Source organism: Sander lucioperca, chromosome 7, assembly GCF_008315115.2.
Source record: "Sander lucioperca isolate FBNREF2018 chromosome 7, SLUC_FBN_1.2, whole genome shotgun sequence".
Classification (NCBI taxonomy): Eukaryota; Metazoa; Chordata; class Actinopteri; order Perciformes; family Percidae; genus Sander; species Sander lucioperca.
Genome location: NC_050179.1, coordinates 32,158,082 through 32,185,892, shown reverse-complemented (window position 1 = coordinate 32,185,892; position 27,811 = coordinate 32,158,082). Strand labels below are relative to the sequence as shown.

The following is a 27,811-nucleotide window of genomic DNA, read 5'->3' as shown; positions in this document are numbered from 1 at the left end:
TCTGATTCCATCTCTCTCTCTCTCTCTGTCTCTCTCTCACACATAAACACACTTGTTTGAGTGCAGCAGAAGGCAATAAAGGGAATGATCACATTCCTTGCGTGACAGTTTGGGATTATCCAATTTGACACAGAGTGGAGGCTTGCACCTGTTCACACACAAACACACACACACACACACACACACACACACACACACACACACACACACACACAGCCTGTTTTCAAACAGAGCAACACTTGCATACGCTTGCAATTAGGACACACACAAAGACAACACTTGGTAGCAAGATCATCCAATACAATCCTTCTACGCAGTAGACAGAGAAAAGTTAATAGAGTTATTAAAGAACCGTCGCAGTAATACAAGTCACTCTGAATGATTTGTTACAATGTTAATTTGAAGTGAGATCTCAGTCTCCCGTGAAGTGATCGGCAGTGATAACAGCCTGGCCACATGCCAAAATCAACAGCCTGGTTCCTTCATGTGCAGCCATATGGGTGCAAAGCTGTCAGTCAGAGCCAAATACTCCTTTATTTCTCTTTTATTGTCAGCCTTTTTGGGGGCTAGAGTTATCAGATGGCGCTAAATGAGCCCAGCATTGGCCCTATACTGGAGGGTTATCAGATGGTGTTAAATGTGGCTGTTTTTCGGTGGTACCAACCCCCCCCCCCCGGGTAAAAACTGGGGGTTTGTCTGGGTTGGAGGGAGGGATGAAGGGGGGAAATAGGTTGGGTTGGTGGTGGATTTAGCATCGGGGCCAAGGTCATGTCTGGGAAAAGAGAGAAAGAAGGGAAAAAAATGCAGCCAGGATCCCCTGCGAGAGGTTCAGCACAGCTGCCACAAACTGTCGAGCAGCAAAAATGAAAGAAAGAAAAGAGGAGAAATGTGTATTTCATTGTGTTCCTAAAACAGGCTCTGGGGAACGTGATGGCTTGTTTGAAAAGCAGCATTTATATGTCAAGAGCTTTGACCTCGGCAGGCAGAACAATGCAAGTCAACAGAGAGAATACATAGAGAGGTGTAGCAGTGGGGAAGGGATAGGGGGGAGTAGACGATGGGAAACAGACTCCACTTCCTGTTTTTCTTTTAGTATTGTTTCCTTCCCAACTTGACCCGGTACGTACCCGACTGTACGCGTTACCGTGTGGATTGGGAGGCAAAGTGCACCGACCAGCAGAATAAACATCAACCTGGTTCCAAATTGTGAATTCATCTCATTCAGTAAAGTTGTATAAACTAGAACTCTGAATGAAAATGAAAGTTAAAATCTAACAAATCTATGGAGTTGATTTGATCAACTGAACACCATAAGCACAACTCTGCGGCCCTGAAGCAGTGTTGTATATTTATCAGGGTTGGCAGAGTGGTGCAGAGGTGTCTTGCTCTTGCTGTTCTGTGAAGCACTTCTTAAGCTTTTAACACATGGAGACTTTCTTACTTAACAACCTTAAAGTCAGAGATTAGAGTTTCCTTTATGTGTCTTGAGTTTCTGCACCTGTTCCTGGAAGTGTCTGGCCTGCTGGAGATCTCATGAGCAAGACCTTTAATCTTTTACCAAAGGATGCAGTTCTGCATCTAACCTCCGTGATATTTTTTCTAACATTAGAGTAGTCTCACACTGCCAGACAGGAGGGTCTGGCTAGTCCACACAGCATTCCGGGATGGGAGAAAAACATGCTCTGGTTTATTGGCATTTTAAACCAATCACAATCGTCTTGGGTGGCGCTATGCGCCGGACGGAGCCACGGTGCCGCTGCAAAATAGCCTCGGGAAGGAACTTGTTTTGGTGGAACGTGTACGTTTACCCTGCAGAGATCTGAGGAGCATAGTCCTCATAAATCGACCTGAGTTAAAAATTTCAACACAAAGAAAGCGGAAGGTTTTGGACATCCGGCCAAAATGAGGGACATCCGGCGGAATTTAGGGTCCCGGAAATAAATGTTGTCGATATAGAGTAAATGAAAGACATTGAAAGTAAACAAGTCAAAGTCTTCTTTTTTAAAACAACCAATCTTGGTACAATTGACAACTGAGCCTTTTTTATCGTTATAATGGAGCTGTAGACTGAGGATGTTGTCTTACCTTGAGTTCCACGATGCTTTTGTTGTCCTTGGATGTGAGCTTGGGGTCTTGGAAGTGGGGGTCCTCCACGTAGATCAGGTCCCACTGATCTGTGGAGTAGCCGTCCAGCACGAACGCCACCTTGGTGATCACGGGCGGCTGCAGAGCCAGTTTGGCCAGAGAGGGCGTGGTGCACTGGATGGACGTCCGGTTCTCAGCGTACACACAGCTCTAGAGGAGGCAGGCAGTCGGGAAACACAGACAGGCAAAAACACGCAGGTTAGAAAAACTGTAATGTACAAATGCAGGTTTTAAAGTGGACCTATTATATAGCATTGTCAGGTTCATACTTGTATTTTGTGATTCTACTGGAACATGTTTACATGCTTTAATGTTGAAAAAACACTTTTTTTTCATTTTCTCATACTGCCCATGGCTGCTGCACCTGTGTGAGACGCTCTGTTGGAGCGCCTGTCTCTTTAAGACTGCCTGACTTTCTACTGTGAAAAATCACCAGTAAAGTAGTAGCTTCTAAACCAAATACTACATAACTGGAAATGTTTCAGGAGTTATGTGACCTGAAATTGGGGAGAACTTAAAAACATCGGCAGCCAAGATTACATCTTTTACTTCCGGCTGGAGCAGATGACCAATCATAGAAAGCGGGCTTGGAGTTGCGCAACACTTAGTCGAGAGAAGAAAAAACTGTTGAAAACGGAGCGTTCAGAACAGTGGGAAATCTAAAGAGATTAGCTCAAGGGGATTTCTCTAAAATACGTTGACGTTTTGGCCATGTTTAACATGAAAATCACATGACAGGAAATACGCAAAAGCATAATAGTTCCACTTTAAAAAATGAGACCTGCATTAGGGTTGAGTAAATGTTGCTGGATTTGTTTGTATAATTGTCCACTGGTCTACTGTCACACTTGTTTGGTATTGTTCATGTCTGTGTGTCTGATTAGTGGTGTCGATATGCAAACATCCATTTATTGCGAACTGTTGGAGAAGAAATAAGGCTTGCGCGACCAGAACAGAACCAGGTGTACGTGCAGCTTTATAAATCTGACAAAAGGAATGCACATGCACACTTTTGTTGGCTTTAGTCGGGAATCTACACAGAGTTTTAAGCATCTGGCCCAAGGTGTTTACGGCCCTTTTTAGGAAACAATGTTGCCAGACGTTTTGATGTATGCAGGGAAGTTGCACCTCATTAAGGCCATTGTATCTTCCTTGTTTTCTTGCTAACAAAACATAAATACCACTTATAATGTTATAGTATATGTACACACATTTTCTTCTTGATGGAGTATGTGTTGCATGTTTTGTTTTACATTTTATTGCAAACCGTATTCAACTGATCTCAGGCCACCTTTTTTTAGGTGGATTTTAGTACAACTTCTTGGTCTGCATCTGAAAACACTAGCACTGCAAAGATCAATCGATTAATCGATTAGTTGTCAACTATTAAATTAATCTGCAACTATTTTGATAATCGATTAATCGGTTTGAGTCATTTTCATAAAAATAAGTAAAAAATCTCTGATTCCAGCTTCTTAAATGTGAATATTTTCTAGTTTTTTCACTCCTCCGTCACAGTCAACTGAATATCTTTTTTTTTTTAAGATCAATTTTCTATTATGTTTTATCATTAAACATACAGAACAGAGAAACATAAATTAAACAAGAACAAAAACCCTCTCCCACCCCCTACGGTCTCGAGGAAAACAGAACAAATAAACAAACAGAAATCACAAGTCACTCTCCTCTATTTCTTGTGGCACTGAGGTCATTAGGTCTGATATTTGTGCTGCTGTGCTTTTCCATAGGTTGATAGTCGATGATTTAGCTTTGTTAATCCTTGCTGTAGAGAGCTCAAGCATAACTATGTCTAGAAAATACGCCAACCACTGTTTTATACAAAGCGAGTGAGGGGGGAGCCAGCGTTGAGCTATCATTTTCTTGGTTGCAGTTGAGCCAGCTAGCCAAATTTTCCTCTGTCTCCCAAGCAGGTGGAATTTAGAGTCGTCATTAAGTAACAAAACAATCGGGTCAGTAGGAATTTGACATCCTATCACATCAGATATTATTGATGTTGTGTTATTCGAGAACTCAAGCACCTGTTCACATTCCCAGACCATATGCAGGAAAGTTCCAGTTTGTTCAGGTCAACTGAATATCTTTGAGTTGTGGACAAAACAAGACATTTGAGGACGTCATCAACACTGATCCACATTTTTTTCACCATTTTCTGGAATTTTATAGACCAAACTACTTATCGATTAATCGAGAAAATAATCAACATATTAATCGACAATAAAAGTAACCGTTGCAGCCCTGGAAAACACACTCACAAGCACTGTCTAGGAAAACACTGTACTAGTGAAAACCCTCTACTGACTCTGTTTACTGTTTAACCTCTGCTCCCTAAAATTAACCATCACTGCTACATACCGAACATCAACCCTTACCCTAACCTAAAGCTTATCCTAATTCAGATCTTATATTAACCTGATCCAACAGCTAAAATAGTCCCTGGAAGAAATGAAGAGCAAAACTGTACCATACACTGTATATACATGCATAAAGACTACTCAGAATACTCAGACTAAAGAACGCTCCCTCCAGGTCTTCACTCAGTCACACAGTAGAACAACCATGCAGTAATCCTCAGTTTGGCAGCTTCTTTTATACTCAACACAAACTAAATGAGGCACTGCCTGTTTCAGCTACTGCAGTGTTTACACGCATGGCCCGAGGGCACAACAGAGTTTCTATCCCGTGTTGGATTCAGCCCACATAGAATTACCAGCTTTTGTGCTCATTAAGAACCCCCCAGTGAGAGACAGAAACAACCTAAGTCCTTTTTTATTGAAGTGTTTCATGTTTGTCTCAAGAGAACACAGGTATCTAACGGGAAAAAAAGACGCTGAGGTCGGACATCCCGTGTGTTTACATGGCAACAATCTAAACCTTCAGTGACTGCTCTAAGGTTTGAATTGGCCTTGTATCGGTTGTTCAAGAGGAACATGTACTTGAGAGCTGGACTTCATGTCTGTGTAACACTGTTGAATTACACCATTCACTGTATGTATGTATGTATGTATGTATGTATGACACAAAGCAAGAAGCTCACATGAGGTAAATTAAGTTGTGCAGAAGAAAGTATGGTATAGGTGAAATATACAACACTGTAGGTGTAAGTGACTGCTGGGAACAACAATCTTAGAAATTGGTCCAGTATTAAGCAAGACCGCTGCAATGTTACATTATTGGGCAATGGAGTCTGGTGAGTTTGGCGATGGCGATGCAGGAGCCGTTTCTGGTTTCAGGATGTTACTCGTTAACAAAATGGTCAACCCTCTGTAGGAATCCTTTCCATAATGTTGTCAGACACTTAGAATAACAATCTGAGCATGCCAGTGCAGGGTCCAAAATTAGCACCATTTACTAGCCAAATAAATATGCAAGTGGCTGGTAGATTTGCTTCACTTACCACCCAAAAAAACAATGAGTCTATTTTGTGGCTGGTAAAATTTGAACATTAACTAGCCATTTGGCTAGTGGACAAAAAAGGTAATTTTGGACCCTGTGTCAGTGGCAAAAACAGCACTTTTAGTAGACGGAAATTTATACACATTTTCCCTATAGGATTACATTGCAGCCCGGTTCGCGGTTGTTGGTTATAGCGTTCTTGCTCAAAACTGGACCAACGATTTTTGTTCACACTTGTTACTTAGACATCAATGCATAATTGGGAAATGGGTTCCAGGTTGAAAAATACCGATATTACCCTTTAAAGCTTTAGTGCATAATTTTTTGATATTAACGAATGTTCAAGCCATTGCCAAATGAGTTGCTACAAAGCTAATTAAGACTATCAGGTCCACACAACTCTCTCTGTATTTCTCAGTATGGCTACGTTCAGAAGATTGTGGCGTCCGGCGACATTCCCACGCAGAAACTCGAGTGAAGATAATTACCTCTTCTGAAGAATCCATTTGTTTTTTTAATCTTCCGTGTCCTCCTTGGCTACTACTAACTGCGTGGTGGAGGGGTGGGGGGCTGTGCGCGAACATGGAAGGCTTGTATGTGGACGCACCAACAGTTTTGTTGTCATTACTTAGAATTCCTCATGGGGGCGACAGAAACTACGCACTATAGCTTTAAATGTTTAGTCTCCTCATAGTTTATTACTATGGTGAATTTAGTTGACTTCAGTGCAACTAATTTTCATCATCAGCGTTATCTCACACTCTTACAAAATGTAGTAAATAGGAGTCACTGAGCCGTCACAGTTTTACAAACGGAGATTGGGAGAGAATTTGGGGAGGGAGTCTTGACGTGGAAGGGAACAGCATCCAAATGGGGGTGTTACTGGGATCCAGATCTTGGGCAACTTTCCCAGAAACAAGAAATCAATAGACAGACTATAAAAGAAAAATAAATGGGTACACTTATCTGAAAGCTGTTGTTGATATGACTTGACAAGCAACAGTAAAAGGAGCATTTAAGAGGTCAAAAGTGTTTATAAAATGATCTTTTATCCCATTTAGTGCCTGTCAATATGTTGTTTCACTCTTCAGGATCACAGCAGACACGTTAGTTAGTAGTGGTTTATTAATTATGCAAAGCAAATATCAATATGGTGTGTTATTCCTCTACACAGGTGCACTCAGAACAAACCAGACTTGTTTGGCTGAGCGCTAACAGATCGATGCTGATATTTGCGCAGTGGTGGCCAATGATAGTGTGTGTTTATCTTTTGGGCTACAAAGGTAGATGTGTCCTTGAATTGACATTACATGAGGACATGGGGCAGGGAGGCTCAGTGGTTTAATAATGGCTGGTTGCACTTTCTCGTTGCAATTCTGATACTGACAACAGCACTATAGCTTCATTTTGTGAAACAAAACAGACACGATGGTAGCCTATGTGGACCCCAAGGCTAGACCAGTTGGGAACCCCAAGCCTATGAACTATGATCTGTAAAGTTTGTAATACTTAAAAAAAAAAGCTCAACAAACTGATTCAAATCTAACTTCCAACACTCTGATTGCTATCTGACTCCACAGAAAGTCACTTTGACTGCAGTAGCAGCAGCTATGTCGAGGTATTGCTAAAATGTCCCTATGCACTTCTCAATCCCAGGTGGACGCACACAAACACACACTGGAAGTTACGTGCATCCGCAAGCGCTTGAACACAAGCATTCAAAAAATACAATTTTATTCATAGTGTCAAATCATAACAGAAGTTATCTCAGGACGCTTTACTGTGTGTCTAGACCACACTATAATTGAAAGACCCAAGACATAAACGCATTGAAAACACACCCATACATATTGAATGTGTCCATGTGTGTGTGAGGGGAGCACTGGGGTCGCCTAACAAAAGCAATCCAATTAACCTCCACACACCAATAAAGAGCGAGTAGAGCAGGACTCTAGGGTAACCCCGCCCCCCCATTCCACCCCTCCTCCCAGGGGTGCGGCGAAAGGAAAAATATCCTGTGAATTAGTGGAAACCTCAGTCAGTTCCATTGTTCAGTGGATGTCTCCTCTTATTTAAAGGAGAGGAGGTGAAGGGCTGTAGGTCGGCAGCAGCTGTAAATACAATCGCTCAGAGAGCGGGCCGAGAGCTTTACTGTGGGGGTGATGAGAGAACCAGCGATACCAAAACCTCCGCCGTCCCTGAAGGATCATTAGCGTAACAGCCTGCGAAAAAGCAAAGTCATAACGGAGCTCCCACGTACAAAAGTGCCTGTCAAATCTAGAGTGATTTATACCAGTGCAGTTTTCCGCTCTTTCCTACTGTGCTGTGTTTTCATTTATTTTGGATTTAAGGTCTCCAGTTCAGCTGTGTCTTTGCTCATTATCTTGATTTGTAAGTGTAAATTTCACTCTCCCTTCTTCTGCAGCAGATATTTTTGTAACTGCACATAATGTGTTCTGCATCTCGTAACTTTATTACCAGCCGAGACAGCGACGCTGGTATTGTTTTCACCTTGCGAGTCTGTGTGTGATGTGGGCCTGGAGACACCTACTGTTGCGAGAACTACAACAGAGGCGGTTTTGAGTCAGTCAGTGAAGCGGCTAGTGTGATCCCATTGCAAGATGGTCTTTAGTGCTATCTCTGTTGGTTTTCTAGACTTTACTCTCTCTAATGTTTTACCATTGTGCAAATGACTAACACTAAAACTACAATCATTAATCACTTATTGATACTTTCTACATATTGACAGGTGTTAATCCAAAATCAGTTACTAGGATTGATTTCTGCCAGTATTGGATTCCAAGGATGTTTTGCAACACACATAGACGGGCCCTATTCGGCCCAGTATAAAGTTATATAACTACTGATACACCAAAAGGTTTCCAGAGTAACCCTCCTGTTGTCCTGTTTACAAAAACTTTCTATATCAGAACTGTGACAAATGTTGGAAAAAGCTACAAAAACTCAGGAAAAAAATTAAACATTTGTTTTAAAAACGCTGAAAAAAGTGACCAAAAAAAACATCGCCAAAGGTGACAAAATTTGTTACAAAAGTGACAAAAAACGGGGGAAAAAACATCGGAAAAAACGCCAAAAAAGTGACAACAAAATTGGAAAAAAGTGACAAAAAGAATTTGAATAAAATCGACAAAACGACAAAATGTTATTTCGACCCAGAAAAACACAAAGTTGCATGGTTGACGGGAAGACAACACAAGGGTTAAATGACCTCGTCATAGTTAGTTTTGAGCAGTATTTTTTTTTTAGATTATTTTTTGGGCATTTTTAGGCCTTTATTTCACAGGACAGCTGAAGAAATGAAAGGCGAAAGAGAGGGGGTATGACATGCAGCAAAGGGCTGTAGGTCAGACTCGAACCCGGGCCCTCTGCATTGAGGAGTAAACCTCTACATATGGGCGCCCGCTCTACCAACTGAGCTATCTCGGCGCCCTTGAGCAGTATTTTTAATGGAATGTCCCTATATAAAATGTGTGCTGTTGCAGTAGACGTAAATGAATACATTTTGTCCCACACAAGAACTAAATTAATGCCCTTTGTTTTGCTGTAACTGTTGTGTGTAACAAGCTTAAAGAACGCTGTTAAATACAACTTGTTTTCCATGTTAATACCACTATTCAATATCTATTTAACGGGTTTAAAAACCTGGTAGAAATGTCTTAAACAACAGAGCGATGAGTAATCCAACTGAAAGAAAGGGAGGCTCCATGAGGCATTCAGGTGTCAGCTGGAAGGGTTGAGCCCGCTGGGATGAGATAGGAAGAGGCATCTGACACGAAACTAGCCAGTTTGTGAATGCAGGCGACAGGTGCCTGGCTACGGTGAAGCCTCTAGTTAAACCAAAACTATCTGCGATGGTGCAAAGCAAAGCTGGTATGAAAAACTCCACTCCCTAAGCTTTGTGAGTGATCTATGGAAATCACTTTTTTTTTTTTTTGCTGTTTTTTGTGTATGTGCAGCCCCCTTTGGCTTTGTGACCATGCCAGCTTTTCACGACGGATCGTAAAAAAAAAAAACCTCTTTCATGTTTGTGGGAAAGCCGAGATTGGCTGAGACCAGGCTTTACTGGAGATCTGAGAGGCAGATATCAAGTCAACACTGGGTGGTTTTATTTTTTCATACTACAACTTAGACCCCTGGACCTCTGCTGTGGGCTTTAAGCAAGTCTTGGTTTCTTCCTCTCTCCAATCTGCTTTGGTGTGAAGATCTGATAGATTTTTGTCCGACTGGAGAACAGATTTCCCCAACTGAACTGAACATCATTCTGCTGCTGTGGTCGCACAGGCCGTCGTTTAGGTTTACGTACGCAGCTCTGGAGGCATGAGAGGCTGGCTCACATTACCCACGGTGCCGTTCCGCTGGCGATGGAAACCTCTGGGATGTCAGTTTGTGAAAGATCCTTGCCTCTATTTTGAGGGGTTAAGACAATAAGACACTTATACTGTCCCTTCCCAGGCTGAGCCTGAACTCATCCCGTTTACTGGAAGGAATTTAACAGGCGACAGCTGTGGCCCTACGGGGCATGATCCCATCCTAAATCATTAGTAATGATAGCCTTATTTTATACAGGCTGCTCGCTTGCATGCTCTCACTCTCTTTCTCTCTCTCTAGGAAGCTAGAAATTTGTTTTTGCTATTCCTCTCTGGTTTGTTTTTCCAGCTCAAAATGAACAATAAACTATTGGGGCGAAGGTTCGCTTCAACACGCCACCTGTCAGTCATCCGAGAGGGGATTTAAAAAGCATTTTCAAAGTTTGGTAGTTTGCATGGTTTTAAAGAGTCACAGCATGTTTTTGACTTGAAAGTGAACTGAACTCTGACTACCCCGGTGTAAACTTGCAACGCAGCAGCACCAGGTGACACATAAAGAACATTTGAACACATTGAATGACCCTACTCATCTAAGATTACAGCTGGAATTACAATCAGGAAACTTGACTGGAACTTTCCATAGACAGTTAAAGAAATGGACAAAGCCACGCCGTAGACTTCCACGTGGACAAGTGAAGTCTATTAGAAGCACTTTTCCGGTGATGGAAGTTGGAAGTCTTCTGGTAGCTGTGCCAAGAGAAATCTCAATCATTCCCAATCTTGCAGAGACGGAGAGCGTAGGTATATGTAAGGAGATAACATAGGCACAGGCTAATTATTACTAACTAAAATGCTAGTTAACATTAGTAATTAAACTTAAACAGCTAATGTAAGTCGAAACTGCCTGCGAGCTTCTCCTGTACTATACAGTAATTCCTCTACTATTCGACAGCGTGGTTGTGACACAATCGTTAGCCTATTTTGACAAAAACGTCTGCTACGGAGCCATAACGTGAGGTACAAGGTAATGGAGCCTTTTATACATTGTCGTGTTTCTTTAGAAATAAACAATGGACAAATAAAGTCTTTAAACGCTTCAGATGTAAAGTTATTAGCTGTCAAAGTGACGTCAAAATGAATGGCAGTCAATGGGATGCTAACACCAGGTGATGGCTTGTTAGCCTATGAACCTCTCCATAGGAGGTACGCTTTTTAGACGCTCGCTTACCCCCTTTCAATGTATCCTAAAAACAAGTGTCTGTTTAGACCCTGGTAACAGAAACTACGTGATTGGCTGGCACCTGAACACTGTTCCAGTTAGTTAACTTGTGTTCTAAATCACTGAGCAAAGTATGATAAACTGCAGGTTCTGCTTTGTCCTATGTTACTCACTGGCCAAACAGACCTAACTATGAGTCAAACTAACTGCAAACAAACTTGTTTTTTTTTTTCATCTGTAAAGGCACTATTTCATCCTTCAAACCTTTTTTCTTTTCTTTCAAAATGCATTGTTAATACATCCACAGCTCTTTAAAAGAAAGTATCAAAAAAATAGTCTCTTAGTCCTATTTTCATTTATTCATTGTCTATTTCTTTTTTTTTCAAAGGATAGCTATGAAAGAAAGAGACATAACATAACTATATACATGCCAGAGAGGGGGAGGTAAACTTTCACACTTTCGACACAGCTTCACCTTCTGCCAGTGTTGAGAAATATATAAAAGAATATATATATTTTTTTCTATTTCAGCACACTTTGTTGCATACTATCACTTACATACTGTATGTGATGTAAACAATTATGTACAGCCTTAAAATGTCCAGTTTGCCTGACCTTTTTTTGACCTGTCCACTGTTTTTTTAACCTTTATTCATCCAGAGAGGTGACCAAACAAACTGCTTCGCCACACACGGATGCACAAGATCACACGCGCAGCAACAACGGTCTACTGTCGACCCTCAGAGCATGTCCACTGGAGCTCAAAGATCATCGATAGCAACTTTTGTTGGGAGGGGCAGATGCAAATCCAGATACGTGCCAGGTGAATCAGGGATTCAAAGCAGCAATTTCAGCATCATAAACCTGATTTTAGTTTGTTCACGCTGTTTGTGTGTAACGAAGCCCGAGCTCTCCAGAGACACATCAACCGCTGACCTGAACACAGGTCAATGACCAGGGAAAGGGAAACTGAAATATGAGACACTGCTGGGAGTGTGTGTGTATGTGTGTGTGTGTGTATGTGTGTGTGAGAAAAAAAACAAAGAGAGGCAACAAGAGAAGTAAGACAGATTGGAGATAAAGGGATATTGTGATGCTAAGATTTAAGATGGAAATCTCATTTCATAATTCCATAAGAGAACGTGTTCTGTGTCAGTGTGTGTGTGTGTGTGTGTGTGTGTGTGTGTGTGAAAAAACTGAGAGAGGCAACAAGAGAAGTAAGACAGACTGGAGATAAAGGGATATTGTGGCGCGAAGATTTAAGATGGAAGTCTCATTTCATAATTCCATAAGAGAACGTGTTCTGTGTCAGTGTGTGTGTGTGTGTGTGTGTGTGTGTGTGTGTGTGTATACTGAGCGTATTATTATCTCCTGACTGAGCCTGCAGCAGCGTGTGCTTCAGGATGACAGATAACATCATTACAAAGCACTGCTTGTCCTCAAACCGCCTCCCTAAGGCAAACATCACACACCGACTCAGAGAACAACACACCTCCGCTCTGAAAAAAAGCTGCTTGTTTGTTATGACTCAATAAAAAAATAAGTCACCATCACTCTGAAAGAATATATATACTCTTACGAAGCTTCTAATAAGCTACAAGCAGAAGTGGAAAGAGTACAAAAAAAATTCTACTTAAGTAAAAGTACTGTTACTTTGATGAACTTTTACTTAAGTACAAGTAAATTACCGGTATAAAAATCTACTCAAGTAAAAGTAAAAAGTAGCTTAGATTAAGGGTTACTTAGTTACTTTTTAACAGCTGGGGGAGGTATACTTTTTTATATTTATACTTATTTACTATCTTTTTTATACTTATTATACTTACTGAATTAAATCACAGTCTTTTGCATTTTGATAAGGCCACAAAGCCGCTTTCGGTTTTAGTTTGTTGACAGATACTATATGCCAAAGCAATGGCGCAAAACAACGTTGGAGACCTTTTTTTATTTACTTTTTCTTTTTACTCAGTAAAGGATGTGCTTTAAAATGTAGCAAAGTACAATACTTTAAAACAAAACATACTTAAGTAAAAGTAAAATTCCAGATTTTAAAAACTACTGTTACATGTAAAAGTACACAAAAATACTACTCAATTACAGTAACGTGAGTAATTGTAATTTGTTACTTTCCACCTCTGGTTACAAGTTGTTCAAAGTCCTCAAGATGTTTTTTAGTGTCTTGAAATTGGAGGAACGACTTCTGAAATTTGACCATGTTCATAGAGAAAAACATTCTTGAGTTGCTTCAAAACAAGGTCCAACTTTGCCTGTTGCCAGATACAGTATTTTCTGTTTCACTTCAGTTAATGTAAGTAGGAATTGATAAAAGGTTAAATTACTTCTTTACATGGAGAATTTTGTACAGTTCAATCGATAAAAAAGGTGCTCCATTTCTCGCTTTTCTTTCAAAGGACATGGTATTATTTCAATAGCAACTGCAATGAAAGCCAAGCTGAGAGACTGTTTTCCAAGCGCACTATAACAGCGAAAACACACCAGGCGCGTAAAGCGTGATTTATACTTCTGCGTAAAATCTACGCCGTTGCTACATACGTACAGTAGGTACGTGGAGACACGACCCTACGCCGGATCCTACGCCGGACCCTACGCCGGACCCTACGCCGGACCCTACGCCGGACCCTACGCCGGACCCTAGGCCGGACCCTAGGCCGGACCCTACGCTGGACCCTAGGCCGGACCCTACGCTGGACCCTACGCCGTAGCCTGACGTGCACCTCTCAGAAAATGTAACTACACGTCGCGGCGACGCACGTTGCTCGGCCGTGGCTTGGTAGCGTTGCATTTCCCCCCCCCCCCGACTCATTTCCTGGTTCTCCTTCTCCATAACATGAAATCAAGGAGAGGGTTAACTTTTCCTGCTACAGATTTCCCACCGTGGTCAGAAAGAACAGGGGAGACACTTTGTTTCTCTCACTATGACTCTAGAGTCGTTACTCGCGCCAAAGCTAATCGCCGTCACTCTCTCACTTTCTCCCTCGCTCTACCACACACTCCGCACACACACACATGCCGGCTCGACGCACACACCAACGCACAAGTATAAACATCAGGCCACTTAAGGCTACGGTGAAAGCTCTACGTGGAGTCTACGCAGAACCATAAATCACGCTTAAGTATAGCCCACGATTATTTTCATGATAAATCGATTAGCTATTTAATCTATAAAATGTCCGAAAATTGTGAAAAATGTTGGATCAGCGTTTTCCAAAAGCACAAAATGACGTCCACAAATGTCTTGTTTTGTCCACAACTCAAATATATTCAGTGTACTGTCATAGAGGAGTAAATAAAACTAGAAAATATTTACATTTAAAAGGACAATTCCGGCACAAAATGAACCTAGGGGTTAAACACGTGTACCGAGTCGACCGTTCTCTGGGATTCAGTCAAACACCTAACGCCGTGTAACCAGTAACCAGTAACATAGCTCAAGCACTGCGTTCATCATTCGACTGATGCGTGCGAATAGAGATTTCGTTTTCTCTTTTTCTCTTTACTTTACCAGTGCCACGACAACTAGCGTTATAAGCTAATTAGCGGTTTGCTGCTAAAACTGGTCACATTCGATTAGCATGAAAACACATCCCAGAGAACGGTCGACTCGGTAAACAAGTGTTATTAACCCCTAGGTTCATTTTGCGCCTGAATTGTCCTTTAAGAAGCTGGAATCAGAGAAGTTTGACTTTTATTCGTAAAAATAACTCAAACTGATTAATCGCTTATCAAAAAATAGTTAGCAATTAGCGAATAGTTGACAACTAATCAATTATTCTATTAATCTTTGCAGCTCTACTTGTGTGAACAACAAAATACAAAAATAAAGAGTCAGGAAGAATACGGGAGATCTCTGCGCTAGAATCAAGTAAAAATGGAACTTGAAATACTACTTGAAACATGTCATTTTGCAGTAAAAATCAGTCTTTAAAAATTCAATAAGGCCAAAATGAGTTGATAGGAGGGAGATTTTTTGACGTGGACAGGTGGGAACAAGTACATTTAACCTAAAAGATGACAATGTGCACCCCCCCCCCTGTCCATCTATGATCCTATGATACAATATATAAGCTGTAGGTGTCACTTGGCACTGATGAAACCTTAAAATGTCCAAAATCTTTCCTTTGACTTATGGCCTAGATGACATTTTATATACATTTTACACATTTTAAGGCCCTAATAATTAAGCTACATCAATTCCAGACCTTTTTAACAGCCTGCAGACAGCACAGTGAAAGCCTGGTGAGTGTCAGGGTCGGATAATTTAAAACACCTCTAGGCCTGGTCGCTGTAAAGGCCAGCCAGTCTAAGAGAGCGATGACGTGCTTCAAGCATGCAATATCATTTTCCTGCGATAAGTAGAATAGCGTCTGACGGAGGCGAGGAGAGCCAGAGCATCCTAAAGGCCTCGCTCTGCTACTGTGCGTGAGTCAGAGGTGACAGCTGGATCCTACAGATCAGACTGTGGATTTTCCATTTCCCTTCTTCTCGTGTTTGCCGAGCTCTTTTCCATTGTCAAGAACTATTTTTTTTTCTTCTAGATGGTTTTCGGGGGCGTTAGTATGTATAATCACAATACCATGCATGCGGCAGCAAGGTATTCGAAATGTTTATTTTCCCATTTTGCCTGTTGTTTCATTTTATATTTCTAATGGCTCTCATAAAACCATATAAGGAGCCAGAGGAACTGAACTCAGGAACTAAGTCATTTATTCACGTTTGTGTTTCCACTTCATCTCCAGAAAAGCGCACGATGTTGATGTGATGGTTGAACATGTGCTCTATAGAAGACGTTGAGAGATGCAAACTGGGAGATTGCCACGCCAGAAAGGAAAGAAGCCTGTCTCCAAAGCAGCAATGATCTCCTGCTTGTTCATTTCGCTAGCTCTTATTTCTCTATGTACAAAAATATAGTTTAAATGTTGGTAACATTAAAAGAAAATCCCATTACAATTGCTAATTTGGATATTAACCCTCTGAGGTCTAAGGGCATTTTTAGTTATCTTCTTGAATTCTCCTTTTAAGGGTATTTGCATATAACCTCATCCCCATGTGTTTCATATCAAAATGTTCAGACCAAACTCAGCTTTCTGTATGTTGAGGCCCAAAATTGTTTCGAGAGCAATGTATAAACCTACACTCACTTATCTTGGTGCTTGAAATGAGTTTACAAATGTTGTGGGTTCACAAAGTAGCATAATATATGAATAAAATAGTAAATCAATGTCTAAAATTACATTGTGTGTGGGGCGGCCTCTAGCTCACCCATGTTGGCAGTCCTGCAGCGGCGCGGGTTCAAATCCGATCTGTTGCCCTTTGCTGCGTGTCATACCCCATCTCTCTTCCCCTTTCATGTCTATCACTGTCACTATAATAAAGGGAAAAGCCCCCAAAAAATAATCTCTAAAAAAAAAATTTTAATTGTGTAATATCGCTTTTTGAGTAGGAGTTTTGTCAAACATCGCTTGGACTCACCAGTGCGTCTTTTGTCCTCAGAGGGTTAATGACTATTGAGGCTAATGGTTGACATATTAGCCTTGCACTGTACTGCAAGATCTGTTAGCACCCTAAGAAGTATTACCTCAGGAGCAGGGACTTTTTAGGAGGCAGGAGCTAAAACCTGGTCTCTCTTGAAAAAGAGATTTTAATCTCAAGGAAATTCCTGGTTGAATAAAAAATACATATTCTTGAGTTCCAGGAAAAGGTCCTTTTTTCTCAAAATAGCCACGAGGGAAATGTTTCTCAGAAAGGATCTACACTGTAGATTGGTCTTTCTTTGCTCCACCAAGGCTTAACCTGAACTCAGATTGTGCAAACTTTGTAATCCAAATGATAGATATCTCATTTTGGGATATGAGACCTTTTTATTTGTACTCACCACATGGAAGACCTCAGCATCCTGATCGGTGGTGAGGACCATCTGGGGCTGGAGGCCGGACTGGAGGAAGAAGCCGTGAGCCGACACCGTGCAGCCTCCGCTACAGTGAGATGGGGGGATGCTCAAGTTAGCATGAGCATCAGACAGAGACACTGTAGATACCCACTGGGAGGGACCTGCTGTTAGCGTTAGCAGTTTAGCCACTCGTCACCTCCCACTCATTTCCTCCTGCTGTAAAACTAAAAGCAGTAATCTGTCTCGTCTCATCTGCAGACATTCTCAGTCACATTTCGCCCTCGCTTTTTCCCTCTTGTGCCTCCTTTTGGTGTTAAGTGAAGAAAGAGCAAGAGCTTACATTTGGAGGAAATGAATCAAGTTGACATTGACAAATACTGATATCCAAACCATTTCTGACAATCCCAAAGTGTCACACAGATGTGGAGGACACAACGCTAAGGCTGAAAACAGTTTCCTCCTGCTGTAAAACTAAAGCATCAATAGGTTTCACGTTGCCTCCTCCGCAGACATTCTCAGTCACATTCGCCCTCGCTTTCTCTCTCTGTTACCTCCCTGAGGTAAAGAAACATGCAAGAGCTCAAATTTTGGAGGAAATGTATCCAGTTGATGATGACAAATACTGATATCCAAACCATTTCTGACAATCCCAAAGTGTCAGCAGGTCAGTGCTGGCCACCACACAGATGTGGAGGACATAGTCTCGCATTGCCAGACCTTCCTCCACAGCGCTACAGAGGAAGGTCTGGCTAGTCCACAAAACATTGTGGGATGGGAGAAAAACGTGCTCTGGTTTATTGGCATTTCTTTAAACCAATCACAATCGTCTTGGACGGAGCTAAGCGCCAGACGCAATGACGGTGCCTCTGCAAAATAGCCTGGGGAAGGAACTTGTTTTGATGGAACGTGTGTTCAAAAGTTGTTTTAGTCGTGCAACAGAAAATTTAGATTGGACAGATAGTCTAGCTAGCTGTCTGGATTTACCCTGCAGAAAGAGGAAGGTTACGGACATACGGCGGATCTTCCGGCAGCACCGGAGCAATCCCCTAAATCAGGGGTGTCAAACTCAGCTTCCCTAAGGGCCACACTAGAAAATGAGAATCACATCAAGGGCCAGACATAGAGTTTATTGCTTTTATGTCATGGGAAAAGTCAAATATCTTTGACTGTATTATTGCATGTCTCATATAGGCTTCTTACTTACAGTTTGGTCGACAAAAATGTCGAAGAAAATGCCAAAAACGTTTGGAAAAAGCATCAAAAATTTCGAGAAAAAAAAAAAAACGTTGTGAAAAGTGACAAAAAGTAGGTGGGCCAAAATGTATTGTGAACCTAAATGTATATAGGGGCCGGATCAAAATTAGCAAGGGGCCGGATTTGGACCGCGGGCCTTGAGTTTGAACGTGTGCCCTAAATGAATCGTCGTCGATATAGACTAAGGCAGGGTTTTCCCCAAGTGTATTGCAAGTCTGGTGGCCCACCGGGCCTAAGTTTCCCCCCGTCAGGCTTTAGCCACTGGGGAAAAAAAGTTTTTTAATACTAGTTACAGTGGGGCAGCTCGGTTGGAAACTTAGACGTAGTCATATTTTCAAATTTTCCAGTTAGCTGGTAGCATTGACTTAATGTAGAGCTCTATAGAATCTGTCTTATAGCTTTTTTAAATTCTCAATTTCGAGATTCCATCCATGATTCTGTTATCACAGAAACTATTTGGCTCTACATTAACGCTGCCATCAATCTGCGACTGGCCCCAGCTGGGCTCTCGTCAAAAAAAGACACTTGCCAACGGGCCTAACAACTTTTCTGGGGGAAACCCTGTAAGAAATGGAGAACACAACAATAAGAAAACCCCACTCTGAATGACTAGAACTCTGACCTGACGAAGGAGCGCGAGGGCTGGATTCTGTTGATGATGGGATCCTGGTTGTAGGTGAACTGCACGGGCGCGTGGAGCTCCACTGAATCCACCGTCAGCTTCACGGGTAGCTTGGAGGGAACTGCGTGTGGAGGCGTCTTACAGGTAAGCATGGTGGACGACAAGCTGATGGTGGAGGTTAGGATGAGGGGAATGAGTAAACACACAGGATATATTGTGGTGGTAGTATGTAACAGTGGTATAGCCATTGTCCACTACTCAGGTTCAGGTTAATTTATTTGTATTGATAGGTAAATGTGTTGTGCAGTGAAAATGACACACAGTATTAGACACCACAGACAACATATAATGGGAAAATAAATAAAACGATTAAAATGATCCAGTGCTAATCAAGACCATCTAATAAATACCAATGAAATGACTTAAAGCTGACCACCATAAAATCTAAAAACCAATGAATGAATAAATAAATAACATATAGGCCTACACAAATACAGGCTGTACAAATTGTGCAGTTTTTCTTACAGCTTGTTTATCAGTGTGATTGCCGCTGGAATAAAGCTTTTTTTTAATGTTGTTTGGTTTTACACCTTGGAACTAAAAAAATCCTTTTTCCAGAAGAGAGAAGCTGAAACTCATTGTGCATAGGGTGCAAGCTGTCATTTAAAATGGAATCGGTTATCCGCTGTAGCTGTTTAGTGTACAGGGATTCCATTCATACATTTATCTTGCATTAGTCCTACAGATAATTGCTGATTGAGCGGGAGAGGAGACAGAATGAGGACAAGAGCAGGAAAAGCAAGAGAAACAGAAAGACAGAAAGACCTTTGACCGGTCCTCCAGTTCACAGGCAAAATGTTCCCAGTAAACTTACAGCAATGTCAAGACACATTTGAGTATGTGTAACAAACACAATCCCTCTGCAGTACATACAGTATGTACTGAACTGTACAACCTCCCTAAATCCTTTCTAAGAAAGAAAGAAAAAGGCAGAGAAAATAGAACCGCCATTTGACATGCAAACTTGATTTTAAAGAGCTGTTGCTGTTATGCAGTGCAGGAGGCAAAGAGAATGAGAAACAGAAAGAAAAAGAGAAAGAAAAGAAATGATAAAAAAAAGGGACCGTGAACTGACCTCTGGATCTTACAGGCTACTTTCCCTACTGTCACCTCTCGCTTGTTCCCAGTATCCAGGAAGGCTCCCCTGATGGTCAGCATGGTGTTTCCGGACTTCGGCCCGAATGTCGGGAAGATTTCGTGGATCACAGGGTCCTGGACGCAGAGACCACCAGACCCTTTTAAATAACTCTGTCTAATGTTTAGATCCTAGCACTTTGCTTTCACTTCTCATAAAGTGTAAATGCTGACTCACTGTAAATCCTGTCAGACAAATCGATTCATAAACCACTTCACACAATATAAAATGGCATACTTACCACGAAGGTGAAGCCCTCCATGGTGGCTACCTTGTGGCCACTGGTGACCCTCACTGTGTGTCCTGATGGGGTGAAGTTCCCACTGAACATCGGGGAACACTGCATCTCAGTCCACCTAAACACAACCACCCCACAGACAACACACAGACCAGGCATTATACCCTGCTGCAGCCACCAAGCATTTATCCTAATTCAATGATGATCTACTGCCCAGCAGTAATGCACAAAGAGGCGATCTTCATCTTGGGATTGGGTTGGTGGTGTTTTTTTCCCCCCAATTTGTAATGAGGTTGTTTGTAGCAAAAGGGGCTTTTGAATGGGACATGGTCCCAGTGGATTTGGGTGAGTGGAAAATCTGGATGCAGCGATTTTTCCCAGCAATTTTTCAGTTAGGGGAGTCATGTGTTGAATGCGGCAGACTGCGGGAGGGGGAGGGGGGGGGTGGGCTTCTTAACATTCTTCCTTCAACACAATAACCGCTATTAAACTCCTGCTCTGCCCCTATAAGACGCCAGTGTATGGGTCCCTTTATCTGGTAAACACCCACCACTTAACACACACACTCTGTCTCTACCTGCCTCTCTAAGGTGGCTTTTCAGATACTGCGCGGGAACAGTGCTCATTTCAAAATGCAAAGACAAAGTATGCACACTGGCATACAAAAACTAGTGCATCAATAACTTTGCAAAAACACACACACACATGTCCAATTCATGTGAATTTTAAATTGCAGTCCAGTTTTATTTTTCATTTTTTATGTGTAACCCTGAAAGACTAGCAACAACTTAGTGGAAGCTATGGAGGATCCTAATAAAGATTAAAGAATGATGACGAATATGCTGCACTGATACCAATTAACTGTGAATGAGATCTAAATATTATATCTAAATGTTAACTTTGCACACACACACACACACACACACACACACACACACACACACACACACACACACACCTGTTGATGTTGTCTTGTCTGGGCAGTTTGCAGGGAGCTCCTGCCACCTCCACTGTTACCAGAGAAGCCTTGAAGCTCTCCGTCTTGTCGAAGCCGAAGTTGCTGCCGCACATTGTCACCGCTGTAGAGCCTCGTATTGGTCCAGAGGTCGGAAAAATCTAATGCACACACAAGGAACATTTGCATTTTAAACATGAACTCATCAGTCTGAGATCATCATAATAAAATGCTCCACAGTACCATAGAATAATTATACATGTAGAGCTGCAAAGATGAATCGATTAGTTGTCAACTATTACATTAATCGCCAACTATTTTCATAATCGATTAATCGGTTGGAGTCATTGGCGATTTTAGACCCTTTTTAGGGCCCTAAATTTCATCTCAGCCCCCCTAAAAATTATAATAATAAAAAACTACTCTTTTTTTTTTTTAAATCAATTTTGGTGCTTCAAGTGAGAGTTTGTGAACTTGTCTGTTAGTGACGTAGGACAAACAATTAGAGGTTAAGGGCTTGAAACTGGTTTAATATCCTCTGTGTCTGTCGCCGATGCTATGCACCTGTTACCCAGTCAAGGAGAGGGTTAACAGAAACGTAGTTTTGGCCAATCGGAGGTGGTTGTGTCAGACTCCCGCCTTTGGCTGAGTCTTTATCTGATCTGTCAGAGGGAGAGCAGGAGACGGTTGTGAAATTTAACGTTGGCAGTCCCCAGAGAAGAAGTTGGAGGGTCACCAAGTACTTGCAAAGTAAATAAAATTAATACATTTAATAAAAGCCACACGTCTGTAATATTGATCTGTACATTTACAGCAAATTATTTTAAGAGCTAAAAAAAACCTTTCAGTGAGCATTAGAGGTAGTGTTACATGGATGTAGGGAAATTTAAAATGATTTAAGACCAGGAACACAATACTTTTGCAAATTTAAGACTTTTTAAGGCCTTAAAGGCCCAGTGTAGTATCCTGACTTGAGATTTAAGAAAAGTAAACTAGGACACCTGGGAAATAACATTTAGTAGCGTTGTATAAGAAACATCCAAGCGACCTTTCTGCAGTCAATTACAGATCTGTTAAAATAGTCCCAGAGAAAGAGATGTTCTTTACAGGTTCTCGTCCCATTAAACATTTTGTTGCGTTTAGGGCAGCGGAGGTATCTTGGTGTTGTGTTTCTGTTTGACATGGAGACACTCTGACCGCATGGGGTGCAACAGTAAAGTCAGAAAGAATGAACACCACCCACACTGAGCTCAGTAAAGCCTCACAATGTCAGAACAGTGTTAAATACAATAGGACAGTGGTGCTGTAAAAGGGCTGGTATTTCAGGAATCACCGTGGCCTTCACAAACGCAACACTGTAGAAACAAATACAGTGCAAACATACAGAGCTCAGCTTCAACAGACTCAGTTACATGAGCTGTTTTTGGAAGGAGAGTAGAGAGAGAGAGAGCGTCCCAGCAAACCAAAGTTACTCAGGTTTACTTTTAGGTTCAGGTTTTGGAAACAGCCGTAAAGTGAACGATTGTTAAGAATTGATAAGTTTAAACACTCAAGAAGGCGTTTAAAAAGAGTTTAACAGTTGTCACATTGCCATCATGTTTGGTATGTTTTGCATGATGGAATTTTTTAAATCGAAAGTGGTTTTAATTTGTATGATTATTCTCTGTACCAGAAGCATAACATTTAATGCCATAACTCCTTTGTGGATTTGCCTGCCCTCCCCTTCTGACGAAATTAAGCTATTGAGCTAATTCTGGGACGGTCAATGTTCTAATACATGTTTTGTATTCCAAAAATATATTTTGCTGACAAAATAGTGAAAGCGGCCAGTGATGAATTAGTACAAAAGTGAGTCTCCTGCCCTGATTATCACCATGTTGACAAGTCGCCGTGGTTACCTTAGTGATGACGGGTGTGCAGTAGTCCTGGGTCCAGAGGGAGGAGGAGGGACACTGGTTAGCTCTGGTGCAGCGTCCATCACACCAGCCACATTCTGTCACCCGCGACGACAACAAACAGGAAGTACAGGTGGTCAGCTGACCACAGCCGGGGCCAATGAGAGGGACCATAGTGATCTAGGAAGAGGAAGATGTAAGACAGTCAGTTGTGTGTCTTCATTTCTGTCCCAACACACAAACAAAAGTATTTCCCCTCAGCCACAAATGGATTACAAGAAGTGTTTGGTAGCAGAACCCTTGCGGTAAGCCCCTAGGAACATTATTCTCTTTTATCTGGTGTCTCTACTCCGTGTTCACTGTTGTTTCTTTGCTTTCAGTGAAGGAGTGTTTTTTTTTCTCAATAATGTATGACATTTGTACGGATTGTGTTCTTGTTATGGTTCAGAGATGAACACAGGACTGTCTTAAACTACCGAATGTGTAGGATAGCAATATGTCTCTACAAGGCACAACGTCGTTCTCAAACCGCTCCCCATTTCGCTGAGGAAAGTGCCAAAAGGTACATTTTTTTAAATCTTGTAGTTCTAATCCCACTTTGTCATTCTTCTATAAAGTACTTGAAAGCAATACTTGAGTAAAAGTACAAGTATCTTACCAGAAAATGACTTTGGTAGAAGTTAAAGTCTCCTTTTAGAATATTACTTGAGTAAAAGTCTTAAAGTATCTGATATTTACTGTCCTTAAGTATCAAAATTAATTTTCTGATATTAAATGTACTTAAGTAAAAGTAAAAGTAAAAAAAAAAACTTTGATTATGAACTTTATGGCCAAAGGTGTGTAACGTTATCTTCATCACCACTGTCGTCAGGGTAGTCATCGTCTGTTACCATGGCGGCAGAGCCTGTACCAGGTGCTTCCATGACACTATCAGTCATTACGCTTCCTCCTCTTGTTCTTTAGTTTTGGCCTTGTTTTTTTTTTTTGCTGCTTGGCAACAAACAGGTATTAGGTCACCAACTGGAATGGAGGGTGCATTATCTTAGCAATTTAGGAGCAATGATTCGCCAAACCTGCTTTTTTCCAGTGTGACAAATTTCTTCCGATTTTATTTTGTAGTAACGAGTAACTAAGATGCTTAGGGGAAATGTAGAGGAGTATAGATTTTATTTAGGAAATGTAGTGGAGTAAAAGTAAAAGTTTTCAGAAATATGAATAATGAAGTAAAGTACAGATACATAAAAAATTCTACTTAAGTACAGAAGCGAAGTATTTGTACTTTGTTACATTACAACACTGCACCTTGTTCCCTGTGGCCATTAGCAGGGTTCCGTTTGAGCCGTCAGCGTCCAGCAGCGCTACACTGGCGGAGACGGGTCTCGAGTCCAGGCGGATGTTGACGTGAGGAGAGGCAAATCGGGAGAACAGCACCTGAAAGGAGGACACTGCAATCGTCAATGCAATCGTCTCAAACGGGCATTTGTTAATGTAACGGTAGTCTTGCTTTGCCAGACCTTCCTCCACAGTGCTGCGGAGGAGGGTCTGGCTAGTCCACACAGCATTCTGGGATGGGAGAAAAACATGCTCTGGTTTATTGGCATTTCTTTAAACCAATCACAATCGTCATGGGCAGACAGAGCCACGGTGCCGCTGCAAAACAGCCTCAGGAAGTAACTTGTTTTGGTGGAACATGTGTACGTTTAAAAGTAGTTTTAGTCGTGCAACAGAAAACTCAGATTGGACAGATAGTCTAGCTAGCTGTCTGGATTTACCCTGCAGAGATCTGAGGAGCAGTTAACCATAGTCCTCGTGAAATCAACCGGAGTTAAAAATTCCAACACAAGGAAAGCGTAAGGTAATGGACCTCCGGCAGAAAAGAGGGACATCTGGCGGAATATCCGGCGGCAACAGAGCAATCCCGGAAGTGGAACTTCGTAGATATAGACTAATGCAACGGCAACAACACTGTCATGACTCTGGCACAGCTTTAGTAAGAACCTTCTGTGACACTTAACACACCAATGGACAAACTATTGGTGGCTTGTATGGCCTGCTGCAGTCAGTCCTTTATATTTCTCAACAAATAACCAATATTTTTCTCTCCACCAGCTAGTACTTGAACTTCTTGTGGATGCAGCCAAACTTTGCCAATAGGCATAACAAGCAGGGCTTATACACTGGCTACATCTGTTGCTAAAAATGCAGTACAATCAAATCAAGTCAAAGAAGTACTGTAAGCCAAGAGGTGCCTGGTTTGCAAGATATTTGGTGTTTGTTGCCAATGAATAGAGTCTTTTTTTTAAAAAGCAGCCAACATCATCACAGGTCAGCTGAGGACACCTGATTAGGATGTGTGAATTTGTTCACTTGTCAGTGTCGTCACCGCTGTTTTTCCAACGTTGCTGTGTTTATTTTAAACGCTTCACAACGCTGTACACTGATACACACCATGAATTAAAGAAGGAAAGATTATACGGAGTCTGGCATACACAACAATAGATCCACAGAATCTCCTGAGGACAAATCAAGGCTCGGGGAATAAAAAGTGGAAGACATCAACAAGTTTTTTGGTGCTGCGCCAGCACACCTTGACAGGGAGTTGGTTGAAGGAGTACGATCCAGATTGTGTCATCTTTTCCTGGGCATTACTTTCACTGGAGTTTGGCTTTAAGCAGAGTTGCATTGAAGTCATTTCATTACGATATTTCCTCTTAGTCCAGTGTCATGGTCGAGAAAAAAAATGTCTTACCTTTCTCTCCTTATAGCAGAAAAAGCACAGGCGTAACTAATGATCTGTCTGTTCCATTAAGGTGTGTCAGTCAGACTGCATAAACTGTACAATATCAGGGCCCTTGCCCTAGTACACCGAATTGGAATGCAGCCATTATGGATTGATGAATCAATTAGTTAAATATGTTTGGCAAGTAAAAATGTCCACCCTGTCAAAGGTGTGGGGTTGGTTAAGAAACAACCCCGATTATACGCCATTTGACAGGAAGTTTTGGTCAAACTTTACAGCAGCTTGGAAAAGTAAAACTTTTCATCATGTATGTATGTCGCCAAAGCAATTACCATTAAATTATTTTAAGGGGGCTTTCACACCTGCTTCATTTAGTTCGGTTCAATCGCACTAGAGTTCGTTTCCCCCTTGGTGCGGTTCGTTTGGACAGGTGGGAATCCGGCAATCACACTCAGATGTGCACCAAAGCGGACCAAACAAGTGTCCCGACACCTCCTTGATGAGGTGGTCTCGGGTGGTGAGAATGTGATCTGACCTCAAACCGCACCAACTACTGTATGTGTACTCCACAAGTCAGAGCTAAATGGCTCCTGGAGTCAGGTGTGCTTTGCAATCTGTGACGCGGCCGAGCAGCAAACTTTTCTCTCACAAAAATAGACTTCGGTCAAGCTCGCTGTCACTCGCATTTCCGTGGTCAAAACAGCCGCCGCTAAAGTTGGAGACAGACAACGGCAAGGAGCAGGGCGAAGTCTCGGTGACAATGTCTGACTATTTCAATGAAATGAGCTGGTTTGCCCATGGAGATGCAAGGAATATGCACTAGTCCAGAACACACCTTCTTCCTGTATTTACTTTCTTGCTCCCCCCAGACCAAGTGACACATCTGACCAAAAAGCAGAGAGAATGTTCTTGCATGGTTTGTAGTGACGAATTTTGGTACGGTTGGATTTTTCCAGGTGTGAAATGAAACTGAAATTCATCAAGTGATTTGGACCAGACCAAAACGAACTCTAGGTGTGAAAACGTCCTGAATAGTAAAGTATAACAAAGTCAAGTAAACACCTTTACACTTGATATTTGGGGAAATTCCATTTTTGTTATCTTTTTGAGAGATGATAAGAACAATATCAGTCAGCTTCAGCCTTTACAACAAAACATCACTGTCTGTTTCCTGATAAGCAGTAATCCTGAGTTCAACTTCTTTTAATTTAAAGAAATAACTTGTAAAAGAGGCTTTAAATTTAGCTGGTAACTTATACCATAGATGGGGGGGTTGAAAGAGGTGTGGGACAACTGGTTTGGCGGCACAGAACAAGAGGATGCAGCCACCGGCGGAAACATTGTGTCCTCTGAGACACGTTGGCATGTATTTCAGACACACACACACACACACACACACACACAGCTCATCCTGTCTTTTCACGTCACATATACACACTTTGTCTATGCAGACTATCTCACACATGCAGGACTTACACACTTTTGATAACACACGTGTCAAACTCAAACATAAAGACACCCAGACTGATGAACACACTGTTCCCACTTAGTCCTATCACACACACACACACACACACACACACACACACACACACACACACACCTGGAACAGCATTTATCATTTGCGGTTACGCTGCAATTACAGGCCTGGGAGCAAACAGAACAGAACAGGATCTCTAATGGGGTGTGTGGTTGCTCCAGTTACATGACGTCCTATAAATTAACCATTCCCCCAAACGCACACGCAAAAATTTATACACACACAAATAGATATAGTGCATGGACACACATAATCTTTCTGTCCTGTCAGGATGGAGCAGCAGTGCCATATATCCTCCAAAAACAAAGCACTGACGAGACACTGCAGGGATGGGAGTAGTGGATTGTGTGTGTGATTC

General features: G+C 41.7%; 1 protein-coding gene across 2 annotated transcripts in view; it reads right to left on the bottom strand.

Annotated features, from left to right (window-relative positions):
* The window catches only part of met (MET proto-oncogene, receptor tyrosine kinase), a 90,481-nt gene that overhangs the window by 27,941 nt on the left and 34,729 nt on the right, over positions 1-27,811 (bottom strand). For both annotated transcript variants that reach the window (XM_031279724.2, XM_031279725.2), the window contains exons 4-11: positions 24,476-24,604; positions 23,177-23,353; positions 21,282-21,439; positions 20,327-20,441; positions 20,026-20,162; positions 18,891-19,055; positions 17,000-17,099; positions 2,086-2,295 (exon numbers count right to left, since the gene is read on the bottom strand). In XM_031279724.2, coding sequence (XP_031135584.2) covers positions 2,086-2,295; positions 17,000-17,099; positions 18,891-19,055; positions 20,026-20,162; positions 20,327-20,441; positions 21,282-21,439; positions 23,177-23,353; positions 24,476-24,604 — 1,191 coding nt within the window. The remainder of the gene's footprint in view (positions 1-2,085; positions 2,296-16,999; positions 17,100-18,890; positions 19,056-20,025; positions 20,163-20,326; positions 20,442-21,281; positions 21,440-23,176; positions 23,354-24,475; positions 24,605-27,811) is intronic.